This window comes from Eptatretus burgeri, chromosome 13 (genome assembly GCF_056783735.1).
Source record: "Eptatretus burgeri isolate ZD-2024b chromosome 13, Ebu_testis_v1, whole genome shotgun sequence".
Classification (NCBI taxonomy): Eukaryota; Metazoa; Chordata; class Myxini; order Myxiniformes; family Myxinidae; genus Eptatretus; species Eptatretus burgeri.
Genome location: NC_140973.1, coordinates 3,603,646 through 3,623,381, shown reverse-complemented (window position 1 = coordinate 3,623,381; position 19,736 = coordinate 3,603,646). Strand labels below are relative to the sequence as shown.

Here is a 19,736-nt window from a genome sequence, read left to right as displayed (position 1 = left end):
CACCTGTGGAACCATCTTCCAGAATCTAGAATCTCAGCCTATCCAACAAGTCTGAAATTTCAATTTCAAATATCCAATTTCAAGTCTGAAACCCGCTACCGCCACCTTATGGTCACTTGCATTTTTGGTTCTATTTACATAGCCGCCACCTAACAGCTTGGTTCTATTTTCACTCATCACCTGCAATTAACTCTCCTCGTGCTAATGGTGCATCAGTTTGTAGCCCGTGTTTTCCCTTCGCCGCATTCTGTCCGTTGATCCATTCTGTTCCATGTGCCTCAATATTCCTCAGACATAAAGACTTTTTTTGTTTCAGGTATCTCATCCATAGGTCAAAAGCACAGACCCTGTCGTGGCATTAAAAAAAATCCAAATACTTCCGTGACACAATATATGGCATATGACATGCTGTGGGTAACAGGTTAGCGAGTTCACTAGTTACACATGTAACCATTTTAGGTAAAATATTACATACGATTAGAACTTTGCAAAGGAGTGAACAAATTCATCCAGATTAAAGGGAAAAAAACCAAAAAGACTTTGCAGCTATAACAAGGAAAGAAGTGTAACCCAGAGTAACTTTCAGTTTACATTCCCTTTCCTTAAAGACTACAAAACATGAGGGATTTTGAACGCAATGCACAACACATACGATTTATAGAAACATCAACAACCATTTCACCCAGACTGGAAGTTAATGAAACTAACACTTCAAAATAAACAAATGTAGCATCCATAGATTCCCTTATATGGGGGTCAAGCATTCAGGAAGAATCATCGATTAAGGCCCAGTCACACCTTGACGTTTTAGCCAGCTTATGCGGATTTTTGAAAAATTTGTCTAAAACGCTGGCACACGTCGAATACGTTATGGGTAAGTTTTGGAAACATTGAGAGCACGCTGAAAAACACTGCCATACGTCGTAGTACGCTGGTTTTCATTGTTGTACTTTAAGGCACGGTCACACCTTGACGTTTTGGCCAACGTATGCCGATTTTTTAATATTTTTTCTAAAACGCTGGCACACGTTGAATACGTTATGGGTAAGTTTTGATAACATTGAGAGCACGCTGAAAAACACTGCCATACGTCGTTGTATGTTGGCTTTAAACGTTGTACTTTTTGGTTGTCCTCAAATTTTTTCATGCTTGAAATTTCACGACGTATGCCGGCGTATGACTCGCACGTTCCGCTACGCTGGCCACAAGTTGTATGCACGGTCTGCGATCGTTGACAGACGTCAACACATGCTACTTGTAAGTTAATCATATGTTGAGACACGCCGAGGTAATGTTTAGCGTACCCGAAATTTATTTCTAACCTATGATTAACGTGTTGTTGGCACGTTAGGCGATCGTTGCCACACATCGACAGACGTTACTTTTAAGTTACTCATAGGCTGAAAGACGTCGGTATAATGGATCGTCCTTGCGTCAGCGTCCACGGCCAGGACACTTATTTGCAGCATTCTTCAAACTTTTCTTTGGCATGACGAGGATGTTCACACTTCGATGTCTAGCTTGGCTATGATTCCAATTGTCCATCGGCAGCGTCTATTTAAAATAGTCGAGTTTGAGCGTTTTAACACGTTCAGAAGAAACGCTTCAAATTTCCAAACCCCAGCGTCAAAAAACAAAGGCGAGTGACAGCAATTTAAATCGTTCATTGTAAACAATGAAAAAAGCTGAGTGGTACTGTTTAAAAGTCGTTGAGTGTAAAAAAAAATCGAATTGTTGAGCGCAAGCGTCTACTTTCAATAGTGGGGTTTGAGCGATTTAGCACGTTCAATACAAACGATTTAAAGGCCCGGTCACACCTTGACGTTTTCGCCAACGTATGCCGATTTTTGAATTTTTTTTCTAAAACGCTGGCACACGTTGAATACGTTATGGGTAAGTTTTGATAACATTGAGAGCACGCTGAAAAACACTGCCATACGTCGTTGTACGTTGGCTTTAAACGTTGTACTTTTTGGTTGTCCTCAAATTTTTTCATGCTTGAAATTTCACAACGTATGCCGGCGTATGACTCACACGTTCCGCTACGCTGGCCAAAAGTTGTATGCACGGTCTGCGATCGTTGACAGACGTCAACACATGCTACTTCTAAGTTAATCATAAGTTGAGACACGCCGAGGTAATGTTTAGCGTACCCGAAACTTATTTCTAACCTATGATTAACGTGTTGTTGGCACGTTATGCGATCGTTGCCACACATCGACAGACGTTACTTTTAAGTTACTCATAGGCTGAAAGACGTCGGTATAATGGATCGTCCTAGCGTCAGCGTCCACGGCCACAGCCAGGATACTTATTTGCAGCATTCTTCAAACTTTTCTTCGTCATGACGAGGATGTTCACACTTCGATGTCTAGCTTGGCTATGATTCCAATTGTCCATCGGCAGCGTCTATTTAAAATAGTCGAGTTTGAGCGTTTTAACACGTTCAGAAGAAACGCTTCAAATTTCAAAACCCCAGCGTCAAAAAACAAAGGCGAGTGACAGCAATTTAAATCGTTCATTGTAAACAATGAAAATAGTTGAGTGGTACCGTTTAAAAGTCGTTGAGTGTAAAAAAATCCAATTGTTGAGCGCAAGCGTCTACTTTCAATAGTCGAGTTTGAGCGATTTAGCACGTTCAATAGAAACAATTAAAATTTCCGAGCGCCATCGTCAAAAAACAAAGGCGAGTGACAGCAATTTAAATCGTTCATTGTAAACAATGAAAATAGCTGAGTGGTACCGTTTAAAAGTCGTTGAGTGTAAAAAAAATCCAATTGTTGAGCGCAAGCGTCTACTTTCAATAGTGGAGATGCAGCCATTTAAATCGTTGAGTGGCAGCCTATGAATAGCAAACCCCACGTCACCGGCAAAGATAAACTGCCGCACGATATGGATAAGTTAAGCTATCGTTGGGCATAGTTTGTGAACGCCGGCAGCACGATAATTATTCGTTGGTATATCGTATCTATAAGTAATCAAAGCGCTCTATGCACATTATTAGTTCATTGTGCATTTGTCCAACCCGTTATGAATAGACCTAAATCGTAAAAACAAGCTATAGCTCATTGTTGAAAAAGCCCCATAAAAAATTAGCCGCGAAGAACTTCGAACTATGGTGAAAAGATGTCTCCTACCCGTGGACACGCGGACGCAAGGACGATCCATCATAACCCACACCCTCCCCCTCACACTCACCTACTACTGCCAACATGAACAAACTACTACCAATATTAATACCGATACTGTTACTGCTGACATGGACATCGACTCAAAAAGGACTCGAAAACACTGTTGGGTTCCCCTTTTATGAGCGGCATTTTTATATACCAATTCCCAAAATCGCTGGGAACACGTCTTTATATGGCAGTTGTAAGCTAGAAACACGTTCATTTATTTTTTTTTGTCGACCGGAAGACGTCATTGGAATACGTCTACATACGTCGATGTGTGTTGGGACTACGTAAAGAATTGGTTCAAAGCACGTCAAACATAAGTTAGAAATAAGTTTCGCGTAAAAAATACATTACCGCGACGTGTTTCGACTTATGAGTAGCTTATAAGTAGCCTTTGTGGACGTGTGTAAGCGTCCACATATCGTGTGTAAAACTTATCCCCATCGCATGCGGAACGTGTGTCATACGCCGAGTACGTCGTAAAATTTTGAACATGTTTAAAATTTCTTGACGTACTCTACTTACTACGACGTATGATAGCGTACTTTAGCGTTCTACTCACGTATACCAAACTTACTCATACCGTATTTGACATGCCTCAACGTTTTAGACACATTTTTCTTAGGTCGGCATACGCTGGCAAGATCGCCAAGGTGTGACCGCGATGTTGACACTTCCATTTCTACGGCAGTTATGATTCGAATCGTTGTGCGTCAGCCTTTTAATAGGCTACGTCACGACATCGTAGGCGATGCGTGCAACGCACTATGCCTAAGTTAGACTATCGTTGGGCATCGGTTGTGTAGGCCGACAACATGTTCAGCATTCGTTGGTAAGAGTTATCTATAACACAACGAAACGTTCTGTGTCCGTTACCAATGCGTTATACATAAGACCAAGTCGCTATGAATACGTCCGAATCTTTAAAAAAAAAACATCAAAAGTTCAACGTAAGCCAGCGTTTTACATACATTTTAATACGTTGCCATCGCTGGCTAAAACGTCAAGGTGTGACCGGGCCTTTACAGTTGTCCTCAAATTTTAGCATGCTTGAAATTTTACGACTTATGCCAGCGTATGACTCACAAGTTTCGCTACGCTGGCCATAAGCTGTAGGCACGTTACGCGATCGTTGACACACGTCGACACACATTAATTGTAAGTTAATCATAAGTCGAAACACGTCGAGGTAATGTTTAGCATACCCGAAACTCATTTCTAACCTACGAGTAATGTGTTGAAGGCACGTTACGCGATCGTTGACACACGTTACTTGTAAAGTACTCACAATTCGAAACACGTCAATGTAATGGTTAGCGTCAGTGTTCCAGACTCCCTGGTTTTTTTTTATTATTATTTTATTTTCTTCGGTATGACGGTCATGTTGACACTTCAATTTCGAGTGCGGTTATGATTTAAATCGTTGAGCGGAAGCCTATTAATTATATTATATTATAACCGCACTAGAAATCGAAGTGTCAACATCACCGTCATACCGAAGAACAAAAAAAATAAAAATAAAAAAAATAAAAAAAAAACCAGGGAGTCTGGAACACTGACGCTAACCATTACATTGACGTGTTTCGAATTGTGAGTACTTTACAAGTAACGTGTGTCAACGATCGCATATCGTGCGTACAACTTATTCCCATCGCATGTGGAACGTGTGAGGCATACGGCAAGTACGTCGTAAAATTTTTAACACGTTTAAAAGTACAAGACGTACTCCACTTACTACGACGTATGATAGTGTACTTTAGCGCTCTATTCACGTATTCCAAACTTACTCATACCGTATTCGACATGCGCCAGCATTTTAGACGCATTTTTCAGAGGTCGGCATACGCTGGGAAGATCACCAAGGTGTGACTGCGATGTTGACACTTCCATTTCTCTGGCAGTTATGATTTGAATCATTGTGCGGCAGCCTTTTAATAGGCTACGCCACGTGATCGTCGGCGATACGTGCAGCATTATGCATAGGTTGTGAACGCCGACAACAGGCTAAGCATTTGTTGGTATGTTATCTACAAGACAACGAAACGTTCTGTGTCCGTTACTAATATGTTATGCATACGACCAACTCGTTATGAATACGTCCGAATCTTAAAAAAAACATAAAAAGTTCAGCGTAAGCCAGCGTTTTACATACATTTGGATACGTTGCCATCGCTGGCTAAAACGTCAAGGTGTGACTGGGCCTTTTGCACTCATTGTCTCGTTCGTTTTTTGGTTGTTGTTGTTGTTTGATTCCCACCAGGAAAATGTGGTACACTTGGTCCCCTATTTGCACTCATTCCCCTATTTGCACTCATTCTACTTACGTTATTTCAACTTCACGCTTTAGACAAAGTACTGTATATATACATACATATTGTTACAGTTCTCGGAACCGTATGCATACAACATACAGCTGTCCTGAGTCAGTTATTCCATTAATACTAGTGCAGGCCCGTACGTGTGTGCCCGTAGGTGCGTGGCCGTAGGTGCGTGCCCGTACGTGCAAAAAAAAAATAAATTGTGACGTCATAGCACAGTGTCCTGTCATTGGTTGACAGATAAATGGCCATAACTTGGGAACCGCTTGTCCGATTAATAGCAAACCTTGAAAAGGCACATCCTCAGGTCCCCGGCAATATTCCTGGTAAGTTTCAATCAGATTGGACCAGAGGTTGTCGAGAAACGGCGGTCGCAGACAGACACACATACAGACACACACAGAGATTGCTGGAATTACAGATAGATACGTGTAGTTAGATCCCTTCCTTGTGTAGTGGGAAGACACGGGGGTGCGAGGCAATGGGCTTCAGTTAGGTTATTAAATAATTTTTCTATTTTATTTTAGCTCCACTCCATTTAATTTCTGAGGCAAAATCCACAACAACCCACGGTACCCTCTACCTGCTCGCACCCTCGTCTCGCTTACCATAGCACACCACCGACTACACACTGTATCCGGAGTCGTTTTCTGAGGCAGAATCCCGAAGTTCGCTATGAAAGCCGCATCAGCTTCCACTTTCCCAAACCCAGACACGAGGGGTGTGGGTGGGCCAGACTGGCGTCTGGCCGAAACCCCGCCCAGAAAGGTGGAACACATGAAGGCCCGGTCCAATCGGAAAGCTCGGATCGGACGATAGCGTTGTCCTCGCCATGGCTCCTCCCCGAGCTCCAGGCTGTATAAAGCACGGACCTCCGAGTTGGAAGTTGTCGCTCTCGTTGGAATTGTGAAGAAGTTGGGGAGGTTGGAGAGAAGTTGGTTGGCGAGTTGTTTTGTGGGTCGTTGGAGAGGTTGAAGAGAATTGCGAGTTGTTTGGTCGTTGAAGAGAATTGCAGGTTGGAGAGGTTGAAGAGAATTGTTGTGAAAGTGTTCCTGCAGCCTGGCCCTGCCTACGTCTCACCTCGACGGCCCGCCTACTGTACTGGTCCTGCCTACTACTCATCTCTCGCCTCTTGGAACTCCGACAGACACAATTACCGCACGTGTGGCTGTGTACCGAAATGCGCAGCTTTTGTTGGGTGCCGCACCACGGAGCATCCCTTCCCTCGAAACGCTCAGATTCCAAAAACTGTGACCTCAACTCCCTCCCTCCCTGGCTGCAAAAGTCCTTTGCTTTTCATTGGGTTTATTTCGTCTGAGTGTGTATCTGAGTGTGTTGGAGCCTGTCCTTTAGATAAGCCTGTATAAGATCTTCATTGTTGTAATTATTGCATTTATTAATCTCACGTCAAGTCTGCACTGTGTCCGCTTTTGTAAGTTGCTTGTAAAATTGCTGCACCCCACACCTCTCTCATCTTTCCCCTGCATTACATACTGAATAAACCTTTTTGTTGTGCACATGCTTTTCCCCACTTATTGTAAATAAATAATTGTAGAAATGTTCCCAGCTCGTCTTTGTCTTTTCCTCCATTGGTCCAGCATGGTTCGAATGAGTTTAGCCAGGTCTTTATTCCCAATAATCCGTTCCTTATCGCCAGTACATTTTTGGCAGTGACGCTCGACTGCATCCGACCCGGAAAATTAGTTGGTAGAGTGATCCGGTTCGGGCAAGGCATACCGAGGGAGTGGTTCCCAGGTAGTCGAAACCGCGTGGTTAATTAGGTGACTTGATTCTAGACAGGAGGACCGTATGCCACGCGGTTGAGGTATTGGCGTCCACGGTCGGTTAAGCGACCCGCCGCATCACGGAATTATCCGTGAGCGACGGCCTACAATTCCGGGGAGTCTGGTGGGAATCGACGTAGTTTCCCCCACCTCGTGGTCGTTCTCTCCGCCGGACCCCCGGCCCACAAATATATATATACATATATATATATATATATATATATTAAAAAAATTGTCATTTTCAAGTTAATGTTTTTTGTTTTTTTCCCACGCTCAAGACATTTTTTTTTAATCTTGTGCCGGTGTGTGTACACCGCTTCTGTCATCCTCAGTTGCACACAGTCTGGACTGTACTCGTGAGAGGTATCATCTGACCTTCTTGATAGTATTTTGTGCCAAACTCTCCCAAATCACTTTATCATGACTGGTAAATGACCCTCAAGTTCTACAGCTGAGACTCCCACCAAGAAGGCTCATAAAGTAATTAGTTTGGATATTAAAATGCATATAGTGAAGTTATTCTTCGTCGTGAAGTATTGATACTTGCAGAGAATGGGAAAAAGATTATCAGATGTAATTTAACCCGAGCAAGTGGAAGGTGTTGAGGATGGGGAAGAACAATGAAAATAGCGATTATATGATCTCAGGGGTAATTTTGGAGCGTGTCACACAGGAGAAGGATCTGGGGGTGGTAATAGATTTGGGAGGTAAGCAGGCAGCACAGTGCCAGACAGCTAGAGGTAAAGCAAATAGGGTTTTCGGTTGTATTCGGAGGGGGATCATTTATAAATCATAAGAGGTGCTGTTAACATTGTACAGGAATTTAGTGAGGGCCGCATCGAGAATATTGTGTGCAATGTTGGTCACTACAGTTCCGGAAGGACATAAATGCCATAGAGAGGGTTCAGCGCAGGGCTACCAGATCGATTCCAGGCCTAGCTCGACTCAGCTATGAGGAGCGGCTGAAAGAGACCGCTTTTATACACGAGAAAAGAGGCGGTTACGAGGAGATATGATGGAGAGGTTTAAGACAATAAAAGGTATAGATAAAATAAGTGAAGATGAATTGTTCAACAGAGTAGACAGTGACAGAACCAGGGGCTGCAGCCTGAGAGTCAGGAAGTGGTGAGTTAAGACGGTCGTAAGGTAGGGGACTTTTACTTAGAGAGGAGTTAATGCATGGAATGGTCTCCCTGGAAAGGTTGGGCAGCAGAAACAGTGGATAAGTTTAAATTAAAAATTGACAGACACCTGGAAGTTATGGAGATAGAGGGGTATGGGGATGTTGATAATGTTATGGATTTGGAAGCAATTTACACACAAACAGACAGCAGTCCCCAAGCGTAGTTATCTTGATAAGTATGTGTTTATAGTTCGGGTCCCGTCCTTCTGTCTAATGGGTTAATTTCATGCGTGCGCTGCGGGTTTCTTTTTTACAACAATAACAACAGCAGCACCGTCGCCTCGCTCCACCGACGCCATTATGCAACGCAAGTGGTCTTAGGTGAGGAGGAAGGTGGAGCTACAATCGCCTCAGATTGGGACTCCACCCAGAAAGGTGGGAGTTGCCCCGCATACCGTGGGCCTGTCCAATGAGGGACGGCTAGTGAATCGTGCGACGCAACCGTCCAATCAGGAGGCGAGTGGCCAGGGAAGAAACCCCTCCCACCATACGAGAGGAACGAAGAACGGTTGGGGCGATGATTCTGTCTGGGTCTGCCTCGCCTGGCGTCGTCTGATCCGTGGAAGCTTTTTCGGCATTGATTGCCTGTCGCCTCGACGTCTCTCACCTCGTCCGCCTTCGTGCTGGCTGGCGTCCGTCGCTTTATCCCTCATTCCTGGTGCTTGGTGCTGCGTTGAGGCAGAGGGTTCGAGTCGCACTGAGCAAGCTCGACGAGACCGCACGAGCTGGACAGGTGCAAGTGCAGACTCTTGCCCTCAGCTTGCCTTCTCTCCCGAGCTGAATGGCCAAATAAAGACCGCGGCCACCATTTCTTTTGGGTGTGTGCGTGTGTGTCTGTGGGCCCAGTCTATAAGTAATAATTGTTTAAGTGCCTTGTACATTACTTGCTTTCCTTCTTGATAGTCGGTTTAACTCCGCTCTTTTTGTGTTCCCCTACACCATTATAAATAAATCCCCCAATTGTTCAATGTACTAGCTCGTTGTTGTGCTTTCTATTATTGACCCAGCACGGTTCGTGCTTGAGAACCAGTAAGCCGATTGGTCTGTCAGTTGTCGTTTGGACCAACGGACTTTGGTAATTCCGCTCGGTTACACCAGACAGAGGGTACTTAGGTATATTGAAATTTGGCTATTAACCCTACCCCACGCAGTCAGAGAATTGGCGAGCACGGTCCTTAAGTGACCCGTGACCTTCGGAGTTGTCCGAGGGTTACGACCTGCAATTCCGGGTGTTCGGTGGGAGACGGCTCTACTGCTCCACCTGACGGCCGTTCCTCGCCACCGACCTCCGGCCCACAACAGTTTGGTGTCAGTCGTGGAGATACGAACCCCTCCGCCCCCATAGAAGGGTTACAGGATTCGAACCCACAACAGTTTGGTGATCAGGAGTGTGCGGAGAACCCCCCCCCCCTCGTTCCCTCCAAATTACGAGCGTTGAAATTTATTCTCAGACGAATCATGGCGGGCCAAGACGAGCTGGCTCAAGGGGGTGTGGAGATAATGGTAAAGGAACCAGTGGCCCAGGACACCCACATGCAAGAAGACATGGCCCTGCAACCAAACTCAAAGGTAGTAATGGGCGCGGGGGCGGCGGCGTATGACCCCCCCCCACCCTCCATCAAATTCCCCCCCTGATCCCTGGCAGATCCGCGCCCAATCGAGTTGAATCGGCTTCGTCAGGGTCACTCGACACGATCCCATTAATCGAAATGCTGGGGCAGATGCAGAACTGCACAGATGCGAATACGCAACGGATGGAGCGCAAAATGGATGAGATGAAGGGGGATTTGAAAGAAAATGCGCAAGGAATGGAAAGCATGGAAAACCAAATAAGGGGTGAAATGCAAACACAGAGGGGTGAAATGCAGTGCATGGGGTTGAACCTCCAGGTGGGCCAAGAGGCAATGAGGGCGGTATGAAGGAGGTGAAAGGCATAATGGCGGCACCACGTGGCGGAACGACCGAACCGAGGGGGAGTGTGGAATGTGTTCGGTCCGCGATGGAGACGGGTGAGGTCGGGATGACGAGCGACGCCACGATAATTGATGGGGAGACTGAAACTAATAAACACGAGGAGATGACAGAAAAAATTTCAGAGACACGGGAGATAGAAGAGATAGAGGGTGACTTGTACAAGACTAAAGGGGAGCACACACACGTATGATTAGGAGGGGACAATGAGGTCAAATTGGTGGAATGTATTGGGACCCAGTTCGAGCATCAGGTTAACCTCCCTCAGGAACAGAGGGAGATGGTAAGCTCCCTCGAAGCGAGCCGGGACCAGGTAAGGCCGGTGGAACTGTGGGAGAATGGGTCCATGCAGAGTTGGGGGGGGGGTAGAGACCCCAGGACCCCTTAGGTGAACACGGGTCCCCGATGTGATTGTCCCGGAGTGCGTGTCGGGGTGTGCGAGTGGTGTGAATAACACGGCATGCGTGAGTGCATGCGAGAAATTGAAACATGGACGACCCAGACGGGAGACGTGGGTCATATGACGGACAGGTGTGGCGAGCCTTCTGTGCCGAACGGAGTAACTATTTTGGTAACCACGCCGGCTTCGCAGGACGTAGGGTGTGAGGTCCATCCCACATTTTACGAGCGGCCCTCGTGCGTGCGTCTGCGTGGAGGGAATCCGGTGCGGAAACGTTCCGCGTTTGGGACAAGGCGACCTCGTGGATGGTTAAAATGTAGGCGAGTGTCGGATGAATTTGGAACACGCGGGTTCCCATGTAGGCACGTGTGCGGGGCATCACGTGCTGCATGCCGTGTATTCTGTCCGCGGAACGTGCAGAGCGGGTCCACAGGACGATGCACTCGGGCTGGCCTGCACGGCAAGCCGCGCAGGTTCAGTGTGCGAGTGACGTCACCGGGGATCTTGCGGCACGAACGCCGGGTAAATAGCGCACGTTGTCCCGCGTGGGGAATTCCCCGAAAGCGAGCGCTCGGTGTGATTGATGGCAACGTCACGTGTGAAATTAAAGCCCTTACGGAAGGGGAAAGCGAGTCAGAAACCGCCACCCTGACAACGCAAAGAAGGCTCGTAGAGCCTCACTCCGAGCACCCGATACCCCGGCCGAGATGTTGAAACATCCTCGCCCGGGCAAAGGAACATTAGTTAGTGGGAAGGGTTTAGCATTAGTTAGACCGGCCTCATGGGGCAGGAACAGTTCCTCATGGGGCCCGTGGAACGAGTTAGTGGGAATTTAGGTTAGATTTAGAAATGGATTTTGGGAGACACGGATGGACATGGAATGTGTAGTGGGAACGTAGCTTAGCAGTAGAGTTAAAAGGAACGTGCATTAGTGTAAGGGATGATGGGGGACGTTGCTAGCAGTGTCATTGTTGGAGTGTTGGTGTGAATTATTAAAAAAAAAAAAAAAAAAAAAAAAAGGGATGAAGAGAACGAAATACAACGAGTGAATGTGGGTCAGCGGGCCCGAGTGTGTGAGTAAAGTGAATGTGGAATGCATGGTCGAATGAATGATTGGGGGGAGGAGTGAATTCCACCCAAGGGAACCCGGGGTCAGTGCAATGTTAGTAAGTGGGTTAGTCAAATTTACCAAAAGGAGGTCGTTTTGTTGTTGGTGTTGGAAGAAGGCTCGAAACCTTTTTGGAAGGGTGCATGAGTCCATTTCCGGCTGGGAGCATGGCTGTGGAAAGGTGAGTACTGAGTAGAGGGCACCCCGGGCACGGAGAAGTCGGCCAGAGTAGGCCATGGGTCCAAGAGACCCGGAGAGTGAAACGGGCACAGGCAACCCTCAGAAAGGGACCCGGAGCGCTAGAAATGCCATGTAAGCATATACGGGGGAGTAGCCAGGAAGGGCACTCCCCACGTTCATACGGAGTAGGTAGGCTCGGAGACAGCCTCAGCTGCCCGGGGGTGCCATAGTTTGAGTTCGGCAGATGGGAATCCCTGCCAAGTGAGCCACGCTACCCAGCCACGAAATTGTGCAAGGGCACGAGAGAAAATTTGAGGGTAAGGCCCAAATTTATAAGGAACACCAATGCAGGCGACGGGAATCATGGTTGTTAGAACCGATAGTTTAAAGAGACAGGCGTGTTGAAAAGCCCCGGGGATAGTTTAAAGTGTAACAAAGGATAGGACAGATAGGAAATGTGAACCCCTTTGCACCATCCATCCCTTCGCTCTCCGTAGGCCGCTGGACCCACCCGGGAAAGATTGCTGAAATCTGTGGAGGTTATTCTGAGGCTCCATTGGGCCTCGAGACAGATCCACCAATCGCTTCCTTATTCCCCTCAAGAAGGATCTTCGGGGTTGGGAGTAGGCAGGTAGGATAGGTTAGCCGAACAAAGACAGTAAGGGGGTTAGGGACAAGCAATTATAAAAGGGGGAAAAAAAAAAAAGAAGAAAAAGGGGGAAGTCTAAATTTTGTTGCAAACTAAGGCCTTAGTCACATTTGGCACGGCGGCCGTAGGGTTTACAAAATCTACGGCCACTAGCAATTATAGGGCGGCCGCAGTATTTCCACGGTCACACAATGTAGCAGTCACATATGTTTTTATTTTTCGAGGAGCCGCATGGCTTATTTAGAAATTGTGGAAACCGAAAATGTGGGGGTGCCGTACGGTCTTTGATTTGATATCACAAGGTGACCTTATGGCATACCTGCGGCGGCCATAGAATTTAAGGCAGACGCAAGGAAGCCTCAAGGTGCCCACAAGGCGACCGCAGGGGGGCCCAAAGGCGAACGTGTGGCCAGACGTACGGTAAGGAGTGGGTATATATACCAGTTCTTTTTTAACTGAAATAAAAATATAACAGTTTGGAATTTACCAGTATATATAACTGAATATACTATAACCATAATATATGAATATATATATATATATATATATATATATATATATATATATATATATATATATATATATATATATATATATATATATATATATATCTGAATATACCAGTTCGGAGTATAGGCAAACACCTATACTCCGATCTCTAGCGGTAGCGCACGGTGGACGCACGCTCGACGCAGACTCCCAGGGAGGCCGTACGAAGGACGCACGGCGGGCGTAGGGGAACTGTGCGTCGACCCTGCGTTGCCCGCAGGTAGTCACACAGACCACAAGGCCACCCACCGTACGTTGAACACAGGGATGCCTTAGGACTACCCTACGGCGACCGTGGAAATAGTGCGGCCGCCGTAATTTTTTTGGGGTTGGCATAATTCATTTTTCATTGATAAGAGCCTATGGCAGCCGCACGAATAACGTAAGCACACCGTACGCCCTACGTACGGTCGATGTGGAACACATTTATATCACAGCTTGGCTTGTCGAATTGCTACGGCGAACGTAGAAATGAAAAAAGTTATAACTCCGTGCTATAATTCCACGGCGACCCCTACGGCCTGTAAAAGATAGCCATACGGCATAGGGCCAACCTGAGGGCACCTCAGAAACTCTGCGGCCACCACACGTTTCTGTCAATTCAGTGGGGGGGGGGGGGTACGGCCGCCATATCCCAGCCGTAGAGCAAATGTGACTTAGGCTTAAGGGAGTGGGTATGGATAAAGACAAGAAAAGGCAATAGGTTGGGGGGGAGACAGTAGGGTAGGTCCGAGCCCGTCTTCGGAGCGGCCGGCACCACTGCACTCCCGCCACAACCTCATGGGCCAGACCAAAGGCCGGCCAGCTTCATATGCCGGCCTGTTTGTGCTACACCTCCTGGTCCGCATTTGCCTTTCCTCACTTGCCTGCATTTGCCTTGATCCCATGCCTGCTCAGCCTTGTTTTGCATGGCCCCCATCTCACCAACTATGTGCACCAGGACCATCATCATGAGGTGTTTTGCAAGGACTGCCCTGCAGGCAGCCACACCATCCATCATTTTGTGTTCTTGCATCCAGTCCATTCTCCATTCCATTCACATGTGCCAGGGACTGCATTGTGCAGCCCGGCTACCTCCTTGTCTTCTTGCTTAAAGGCCAGTTCAAATGGCCTGTGGGACGGCGCATGGCCTGCCGTGTTAGGGTGAGTTGCCTCCAGCAGCTGAAGACTGAAATGAAAGAGAAGGTTCAGTGACAAAAGGGACCTTTTGAGCAGGCCCTGAAGATGTCTGACCTTCAAGCTGCTGTGCACTCATCCACACTATTGACTTTGCTGTGCCTCTGTTCCCACAGATAACATGTCCTGGGCCATGGTTAGTGTAAATAGTATGAAATGTAATTAAATTGTAACCTACCTGTGTGTCTGTCTTGCGCCAGCAATTTATTTAAGTTGTCAGAGCGAGTCTGATAGTTGAGTTACAGAGCGCACTCGGTTATTTATTTTTGGGACATGTATACAAATGTAGCACTCAGGGATCCATAGGTAAAATGTACTAGGGAAAGAACCTACACCTACATGGCACACGAAAATTTACGACTCGGAACGAGTCTATAAAAAAGGGGGGGTAGTGTTACGGATTTGGAATCCATTTACATACAAACAGACAGCAGTCCCCAAGCTTAATTATCTCGATAAGTATGTGTTTATAGTTAGGGTCCAGTCCTTCTATCTAATGGGTTAATATCATGTTAGTGTGCTGTGGGTTTCTTACAACAACAGCGGCACCGTCGCCTCGCTCCACCGACGCTATTACGCACGTAGTCTTAGGTGAGGAGGTAGGTGGAGCTACAATCGCCTCAGATTGAGACTCCACCCAGAAAGGTGGGAGTTGCCCCACCTACCGTGGGCCTGTCCAATGAGGGACGGCCAGTGAATCGCGCGATGCAACCGTCCAATCAGGAGGCGAGTGGCCAGGGAAGAAATTCCTCCCACTTCACGAGAGGAACGAAGAACGGTCGGGGTGATGATTCTGTCTGGGTCTGCATCGCCTGGTGTCGTCTGATCTGTGGAAGCTTTTTCGGCCTTGATCGCCTGTCGTCTCTTGCCTCGTCCGCCTTCGTGCTGGCTGGCGTCCGTCGCTCTATCCCTCTTCCCTGGTGCTTGGTGCTGCGTTGAGGCGGTGGGTTTGAGTTCCGCTGAGCCAGCTCGACTGAACCGCACGAGGCGGACAGGTGCAGGTGCAGACTCTTGCACTCAGCTCGCCTTCCCTCCCGAGCTGAATGTCCAAATAAAGGCCACAGCCACCATTTCTTTTGGGTGTGTGCGTGTGTCTGTGGGCCCAGTCTAAAAGTAATAATTGTTTAAGTGCCTTGTACATTACTTGCTTTCCTTCTTGATAGTTGTTAAACTCTGCTCTTTTTGTGCTCCCCTACACCATTATAAATAAACCCCTCCCAATTGTTCAATGTACCAGCTCGTTGTTGTGCTTTCTATTATTGATCCAGCATGGTTCGTGCTTGAGAACCAGTAAGCCGATTGGGCTGTAAGTTGTCATTTGGACCGACGGACTTTGGTAATTCCGCTCTGTTAATTCCGCGACCGAGGTCACGAGAGCGACCCGGTTCGACAGAGTCCGTTGAGGGTGTGACTTCCCCAGTAATTTGACATGGGTACTTAGGTATATTGAAATTTGGCTAGTAACCCCACCCCATGCCCTCAGAGAGTTGGAAAGCATGGTCCTTAAGTGCCCAGTGACCTTCGGAGTTGTCCAAAGGTTACGACCTGCAATTCCGGGTGTTCGATGGGAGACGGCTCTACTGCTCCACCTGGCGGCCGTTCCTTGCCACCGACCCCCGGCCCACAATAAGACTTTTAGGTAGTTTGAGCATTGAGGGGTGATTGTGTACCGAGTGCTGTTGGTGGTGGTCTTGTCAAAGGGGGTTGTGTGGTTGATGTTGTATGTTTTTAACCGAGCCCATTCCCCCCTCTCCGAGGGGAAGAAATTTCATTTTATTTTTGTAATTTTTGAATGTTGTGTTTTATTTCATTTATTAAAAACAGTTTTTAGTATTTTCTTCCTTGGATCTTGTGTAGATAAATTAGTATCGTGTTCACACAGGCATGATGAGCTGAATGGCCTCCACCTGTTAGATTTCCTTGTACTTCCTTGATCGTCCTCACCGACCGGCGATGACATACACGAGGCTCGGGGTCCGTTTCTCACGACTCAACCGAGAGCCAAAGGCCAGCATCTTGCTTCGTGCGTGCGCTCACCCTGAACTCTCCTCCTCCTCTCACGTGCGCCCTCTCCCTCTCGCCTCCGCTCTGATCATGACTCTCCAAAGATGCGCAAGCCCTGAACTCCCACCTCTGATTCTCTTCCAAATAAACTCTGCCTCGTGCGTTCCTCACACTGACCTCGTATGTGCGCTCTGCCGACCTTTCGTTCAATGCAGTAGGAAGCCTCAAACACCCTCTTCTTCTTCTTCAAGTGTCTCCCGTCTAACAATGCTCTGCCTCCGGGGCGTGGCCTTCTCGCACGAAACCCGGGGAGGCTGGGCTTCTGCCTGCACGACTAGCTTCCGACGTAACGCCCATCAATCGTCCCTCGGGGGCATGACTTTGCTTGTTGTCAACCTTTGAAGGCTGGGCTTTCTGCCCGTTTGTTGTGGTTTCAGGGCCATGTTCCCCACCTTTATTGCAGATCTTGAAATATAAAAGCATATTGGGGGGGGGGGGAAATCAGAGGGCAATCACATACTGGGGAACTTATTCTCAACTCCCTTGACTAATTAACACCGCACCCCCCCCCCACCCCCCGTCTGGTGACATGCAACACTTAAGCTCACACGTTCCCTACTTAGTTACATCGAGATGCCTCCTACACGTCCACGGACTAGGCAATGCCACACAATGCTATATTCCCTATTAGATTCTTCCATCTACCCCCACAACCATAATATAACAATACTGTTTTTAAGGGCATCATAAAAGCCACAAACAACAGGTACAAATAACTAATGTAACATGTTAGATAGGGTGATGTAATTGACGCTGCATCAATGGTGGTAAACTTCCAGAGATTTTTTTTTTTAATACGACTTTTAAAATCATTCTTTTATTTCAATTTAATAATATACTCGAATGCTGTGTTGGGTAAGGTGTTCGATGAGCCCTCCAGTGTATTAATTTAAACATTATTTACATTCTTTATCGATTTACTGAGATGTATTTAGTATTAATTTACAGGAACTGTATTTACACATTTACTGTCTTTACTTGGGTTAGGACCAGATATTTCCACCGAGGAATGCATCTTCAATTTACAACATTATGCCTCTGGGAAAATCGTTTTCCATTCACGTATTTTGAGGAACGCATCTCGAGCATAAATCGACAAGTGCCTGTATGTCACTACACCTTGAGAAAACAAACTCCAGCACCAACCAGCTCTCAAATCTGCATTTATTAAAAAAACAGAAACAAATTATACACATAGTACAACAGAAAGACAAACATTAAACATAACAAAAATCACAATGGATCCTTAAAGCTAAGATGTCACTTTATGCACCTTCTGCATGGGAGTCATCATTGCTGGAGTTCAACACATCTTCCATCTCCTTTGCCACTTTTGATCGGTTGGTGCCCATTTCACATTTCTTACTCAGAGCCCTAGGGTGCAATAACATTAATAAATAAAATAATAATAACAACAACAACAACAAAGCTGTCAATTGCTTAAAAAAAAATTAAATGAAGATAAGTTGCTAAATTATTTTATAAAATTCCATCCAATCTGTCATGTTCCTTTACTGCCCCTCTGATCATGCTCTTGTCAAAGCCCATTGTAAGGAAGCAACCTTAACGGTGCATAATAGGGCCGTTCACACAGGCCAACAGGCAGAGGCTGCAAAGTGCCCACTTACAAATGGTTCGGCCAACATCTCCACAGCATCCGAGAGCAATTCTTCTTGGGAACACTATCACAAAAGCTCTTATGCACGGGTTCATGCACGGGTATATCACCTCCCAACTGGAACTATCCTATTGAATCTCTCTGCCACGGTACAACAAATCCTGCATGGGAGGCTAGTTATGGTCAAGCAGCTTGCTTTGTCAACATGGAAAGCGAACTTTAAATCACTCCATAAGGCTCACAACAAATGTGTGTCCCTCCTGAGGGAAGCCAGAAAACATCATCTTGCAAATATCAAGGCTGAACTCTCCAACTTGTCTACCTCCACAGCCATGGTGGTATCTTGTAAAATCAATCAGTCTCTCCCCTTACGTCCCCCCCCCCTCACCTCAAATGGAATCTTTGCACAATTTTCCTGAGTTAAGGCATTGTCTCAAGGTTATGTTTGCCTCCAATTATCTCAAATCCAACCCATCCTGTTCTGTCTCCACCCCAATGTCTAATAGATTTGGAGTCTTTCTCACATGAGAAGGCAGAGAAACATGTCCTGTACAGGCTCAGGAACAATAATTTCCCATTATACAAGGCTTATGTCTGCAACTTGGTTAGAATACTGCTCTCTCTTATGTAGTGGGGGCTCCAGCATTACATGGCATCTAAAGCTCTCTACATCAATTAAATCCACCGTGATTTACAAGGAATTCCAAGGAAATTTTTGCACAGGTGGAGGCCATTCGGCCCATCATGCCTGCACCACACCAATACCAGATTTAATAAATTCATCCATACCCCTTCCCTTAGTGTGCAGCCTTTTTGGCTGCTATACTGGGACTCATTTCACTGACCTCAGAAGGATGACATAGCACAAAGGGCAAAGCACAATGTCTGTTGCTCTCACATTGGCTTCCAGTTCCCCAACCCCTCACCTCTTCTCTAATCTCACTCCCTCTGCTCTCTATCGTGAACACTTCTTCACTCAACACCCTTACTTGCAGGTGGCATTCTTTCCTCCCCTCCAATCTTCCTGTTTGTTCGATCCATCAATTGTGTCCTACTGTTGCCTCACTGGTTCAATGTCAGTTCATATCGTCCATCACCTTGCTCTTCCACGAGCCTCAATGTTGCAAAGAGGAAAAATAAAAACAAAACGACAAAGCCACTGCAAAACTATTTCTTCAATTTCTGCACAATGTAATTTCATTCCTACCGACCTGTCTGCAGATGTGAAGCGTGGATTCAACATTATCTGGAAACAAAAAAGAAAAAAACAAAAACAATTATTGCATCTTCAAAGAGCATGAAGAAGAGGATAACCAAGTGCAATGAAAGAGAGTCTGCCAGATTAGCCAATCTGGCATGCTCTTACTTGACAACACAAATGCTTCCATACATAGTTACGGCTGTGGAAATTCTCATTACACCATAAAGGGCCCTCAGGTGAGATATCTCCATAGGTACATGTGTAGTTAGCCCAAACCCGTTGTATGGAGGGAATTTATGTGATCCAACCGGGCTGCGACGCTTCGAGTGAGCCATTTTTCTGTTCTATCTTTTATTTCA

The 19,736-nt window shown here is 46.4% G+C and overlaps 1 protein-coding gene across 5 annotated transcripts in view; it reads right to left on the bottom strand.

The window, feature by feature from the left end:
- The window catches only part of PLEKHA8 (pleckstrin homology domain containing A8), a 93,901-nt gene that overhangs the window by 49,468 nt on the left and 24,697 nt on the right, over nucleotides 1-19,736 (bottom strand). For all 5 annotated transcript variants that reach the window (XM_085850817.1, XM_085850820.1, XM_085850816.1 and 2 more), the window contains 2 exons: nucleotides 19,388-19,422; nucleotides 17,832-17,932 (listed from right to left, as the gene is read on the bottom strand). In XM_085850817.1, coding sequence (XP_085706943.1) covers nucleotides 17,832-17,932; nucleotides 19,388-19,422 — 136 coding nt within the window. The remainder of the gene's footprint in view (nucleotides 1-17,831; nucleotides 17,933-19,387; nucleotides 19,423-19,736) is intronic.